Source organism: Pterocles gutturalis, unplaced genomic scaffold (assembly GCF_000699245.1).
Source record: "Pterocles gutturalis isolate BGI_N339 unplaced genomic scaffold, ASM69924v1 scaffold31210, whole genome shotgun sequence".
Lineage (NCBI taxonomy): Eukaryota > Metazoa > Chordata > Aves > Pterocliformes > Pteroclidae > Pterocles > Pterocles gutturalis.
The window spans coordinates 16,335-20,572 of record NW_010139216.1 but is presented as its reverse complement, the minus strand read 5'-3'; the positions used below and the strand labels follow the sequence as shown (position 1 = coordinate 20,572).

General features: G+C 53.7%; 1 protein-coding gene across 1 annotated transcript in view; it reads left to right on the top strand.

The window, feature by feature from the left end:
* The first annotated feature begins 561 nt into the window (after nucleotides 1-561).
* Nucleotides 562-4,238, top strand: part of SLC41A1 (solute carrier family 41 (magnesium transporter), member 1) — a 16,648-nt gene continuing 12,971 nt past the window's right edge. Inside the window, exon 1 of the mRNA XM_010083284.1 lies at nucleotides 562-1,163. Coding sequence (XP_010081586.1) covers nucleotides 786-1,163 — 378 coding nt within the window. The 5' untranslated portion in view covers nucleotides 562-785. The remainder of the gene's footprint in view (nucleotides 1,164-4,238) is intronic.

The following is a 4,238-nucleotide window of genomic DNA, read 5'->3' as shown; positions in this document are numbered from 1 at the left end:
CTGCAGCCTGCTCAGCTCAGTAAGTAACCTTAAGTGGGAACTTGCTGTTACTTTAAATAAGAACTCTCCTTGCCTCGTGCTGTAAGGTGAGAAATTCTTCTGGAAGAGGAGGACAGTGACACTTGGAGCTTGCTGGTGTCGCTGGCAGAGAGCACAGAACAGGCTGAAAGAGAGAAAGAGTCCACAGGAGCCTTCAGACGCCAATTCTGCAGAGGGACAGTGCCACTGGAGAAAGTGACAAAGCCCTGATAGTAAGAAGAGCTTTTTCTGGATTGTACCATCTTTTAAAGCCGCTCTCTTTCGTATCTACTCTCTGCGTCCTCATCCCTGTAAGCTCCTGTGTTGTTCAGTGGTCTTTACTTCATCTGTTTTTCTCTCTGCCTTGTGTGCCCCATCACAACAGTTGTGCTGCTGGAAGAAGACCTGGAGAAAGATGCACTAAAGTCATACATTAAAGAAGAAAAGCTTGGATCCCATCTTGGTGGCTGCTTTACCGCCCAGTGCTGGAGAGGAGGAGAGCTAGAGTGACTCTGCTGTAGTTCCCAGTTCCTACGGTGTTCCCTGCTAGCTCAGTGGTTGGCGTCCTCCATTCCTGGACTTTGCTTGATGGGGATCTCTGCTGCAGGAGCAGTCTCTGCACTCAAAGGCAGGAGAGCAGGGATAGGAGAGGTCGCCTCTAGATGCTGGAAAGGCCATTTGTGTAAGTTCCTGGCAGAAGACCTCTTCTGGAACAGCTGCTGGCTGTAGGCCCGCCAAGCCGAGGGTCAGGATAGCCTCTGTGCAGCATGTCATCCAAGCCAGAGCAGAAGGAGACCCACCAGGCCAACGGGGCTGTGCTGCCCATTGTGCCCGTGGACTGTCTCATCAGCCCGGACCGGGGACAGCTGGTGGAGCCCTCAGACTTCCTGGGACCTGATGGTGATGGGGTAGAAGTGGTGGTGTTGGAGTCCCGTGCCAATGCTAAAGGGGTGCGAGAAGAAGATGCCCTGCTGGAAAACGGCAGCCAGAGCAATGAAAGTGATGACACCAGCACAGACCGAGGTCCTGAGCCAGCCTCGCCCCTCAAGGAGACCTCCTTTTCCATTGGGCTGCAAGTCCTCTTTCCGTTCCTCCTGGCAGGCTTTGGGACAGTTGCTGCTGGGATGGTGCTGGACATTGTGCAGGTAGGACTGAGACTTCCCTGGCAGGGCGCGGGGCTCTGAATCCTGTCTCTGTAGATAGTGGCTTGATCCCAATCCAGGAGGGACTCAAATGCCAGGGCTTGTTCAGCAGATAGCAGCTGTTACCTGTTACCTTGCATGCCGATTGGGGTAAGGGGAGACAGGGGGAGACCTGGGTGATGTCTGGAGTGAGGAGAGGAGAGGCTGCGGGCACCCCTGCACTGCAGCTGCCCTGCTCCGGCTCAGAGGAGGAGGTTGCAGCTGGCACACGTGCAGCCAAAGCACCTGCCTGGGAACTGAGACCACTCTGTGCATTACGGCTTGAAACAAAGCACTGCCCTGAGGGGGGCTGGAGGCATCCCAGCTCCAGGCGCTAGTTCCACAGGTCCTGTGTCCCTTTTCCATCCTGGATGTTAGCTGCACCGTTCCGGAACGCCGGGCTCGTGCCAGCCAGGTTAATGATTCTCCTGTCGCAGTGTGTGTGGGACACTTGCATGCTGGCTCGCTCCGAAGGTCTGAGGCTGGCTGAGTGGCCCCTACGCTGCCTTCTCGTGCTCTTGAAGTGGCCAGGGGTGACTGGGCTAAAAGGATGGTCCCTCCTGAGCGATGTGTGGAGGTGATGCTTGGGAAAGGCCAGCCAGAGAGCTGGCTGTTACCTCTGGATGAAAAGTGATGTGTTTTCAGACGTGACCTCTCGTTACATCTCTCGTGACACTCTGGGAACCCAGCAGCCACGCAGCTTTTTTAGCTTTTTATGTGGGAAATGTGACTTTGCAGACCATGGCTCATGTGCTGGTCTCTCTAGCGTGGGTTTTCCAAGCGTGTGTGTCTCTGGCAGTGGATCAGCTGCTTAACCCTTCTCCTTTGCTCTGAAAGACGGGCTGTGCAGAGCTGTCTTGATGCCCAGCCCAAAGCGGTGGGTAAGGCACAGAACTCAGTCCTCCATGCAGCATAGGTTTGTGAAACTCTTTGGATGGAGGAGGCAGACATTTTGGAGCTGTGGTCAACCAAAAATGCTCTGCTTGAAGCAACTCTGTTTGCTTAAGTGGGGTAAACAAGCGCTCCCAGTGTTGGCTTAGAAAGACTCGAATGTCAGTCACTTGTCTGTGTTACTGGCAGCTATGATCATCTCCACCCGAGCTGTGTGCCAGTAGGGTAAGTCAGGATTTTTTTTGTATTTGTGGGTGGCCAAGCAGTCGCTTCTCTTGCTTTTTTTACCCCTAATGGCCATTTCCCGCATGCCTTTGCGCACTGGTCATCCTTACGGTTTCTTTTGATGCAACCTGTTGACAGAGCTGTGAAGTGACTCAAAACAGGAAACGCTGGCTGTGCTAAATTAATCTGTGAGACATTTAGCGGAATAATTTCCTTAAAGACATTTCAAGAGTGTTTCCCTTTGCGAGGTCCCTGTAAACGCGTGCGTGGCTCTTCTGGCAGTTTCCCGGAGCCAGTGATTTGAACCCAGCCTGAAGTCCTTCCTGGAGAAGGAGCAGGGCAGGGGTGGGATACTGCGGCATACTGCTGTGTTCTCCTGCCTGTTTTCTGGTTTGTGGTTTTTTTTTTTTTTTATGGCCATTAGAAATAAAGCTTCATAATTCTGCTGCCCCGCAGCAGCTCAGCATGCGGCTATGCAGCTTGTCCTGCCAACTCCTCTAACTCCCTTTAGCCTTGGGATTAAATGAGGCAGCTAAATGCCACAGGTTGGGAAAGGGGGATGGGAAGCGTGTGGTCTCAGCTTGCTTGCCTGCAGAGTCCGGGGAGCTGATGGTGATAACGGGCTTCCCAGAGACCCAAAGCCTTGGGTAACAGGAGGGAGGCATGCGGAGTGGGTACCTGGTGCACTGGGCTGGACTGGAGTCCCGCTGGTTCAGATGCAGCTGTGGTTTGTGGTGGATGCAGGGCTCCATACACTCAGTTTCCTCCGTTTTGGATAATCAGCCAGCTGTAATTGGTCTCCCCACTGTGAAAACAAGCAGCCCTGGCCTTTGGCCATGCCGTCCCATTAATGTGTCCCTGTGAATTTGCTCCTCAGGAGGAGAACTCGCCTCTGCTCCCTTTGGGGTTGGAGAGACCTTTGGGCCAGGTGACACGTGAGTGTGCCAGCTGCTTTTCTGTGCACAGCAGAGGACTGCTGGCACAGTCCCCTCTCCCAGCACAGCCCTGATTGTTGTTTTCCAGACTTGTCTGCTCCCTGGAGAGTCTTTGGATGGGATGGATGGTATTTTGTATGGAGGGGGGAGTGTGCCCATTTCCCCTGCTTGACCACCTCTGGAGTTAGCATCCCTCTGGGGTGGGTTGTAGCCGGGGAGTGCCAGCCCTGGAGCTGCAGCTCTCCTGTTAAGGCTGCTTGTTCCCTGGCATTTCGCAGGGAGAGCGCTGGCAGAAGCGCGCTATGCGAAGCAGCCGCACCAAGGCAGTCCCAGCTCCAGCCTGCAGCACGTCCCTCCCCTCCGAGCTGTCATGAATCACCATCCCGCTATCCTCTGAGCGAAACCGCGCTGTTACTCATGACCCACGTAAGCCTTAACTTTACACATGGTGACTAAAAATGACAGAGGCTGAGCAGCAGCTGTTACCCTGGAAATATCTGTCGTCTGCAGGTGCAAGGCTTCTGAAAGGCAGCAAGTCTGGAGGAAACTGCAACCACCACCTGGGGCTTGATGGTTCTTCCAGAACCTCTGGGAGGCTAAAATCGGATCTTGCCCCTCCAGTCCTGCACAGGAGAGACTGGTGGCTCTGGTATCTGGGTAGATTTGTGATCCAAGAGACCACGGGCTTAGAAAATGAAGCTGAAATAAGTCAAATCTAGGTTACTTATAGAGATGAAGTGCCTTTCCCTGTAATTCTCTTCCACAGCTCTGCCGAAAGCCGCCAGGACCCCCCCTTGCTCCCCAGGGCAGCGTGTTCCCCTTTGCATGGAGCAGACTGGACGATCTTGGAGGATCTTCTGTGCTGTGTTAGCTTCCCTCCTCGCCCCTGAAAACAGCTTATTTCTGTGTTTCTCAGAGCAGCTGTTACAGAGGGGAAAAGGATTTTAACAGCTCAGTGTCCTGAACTGGAATTCATATTTCCTCTTCT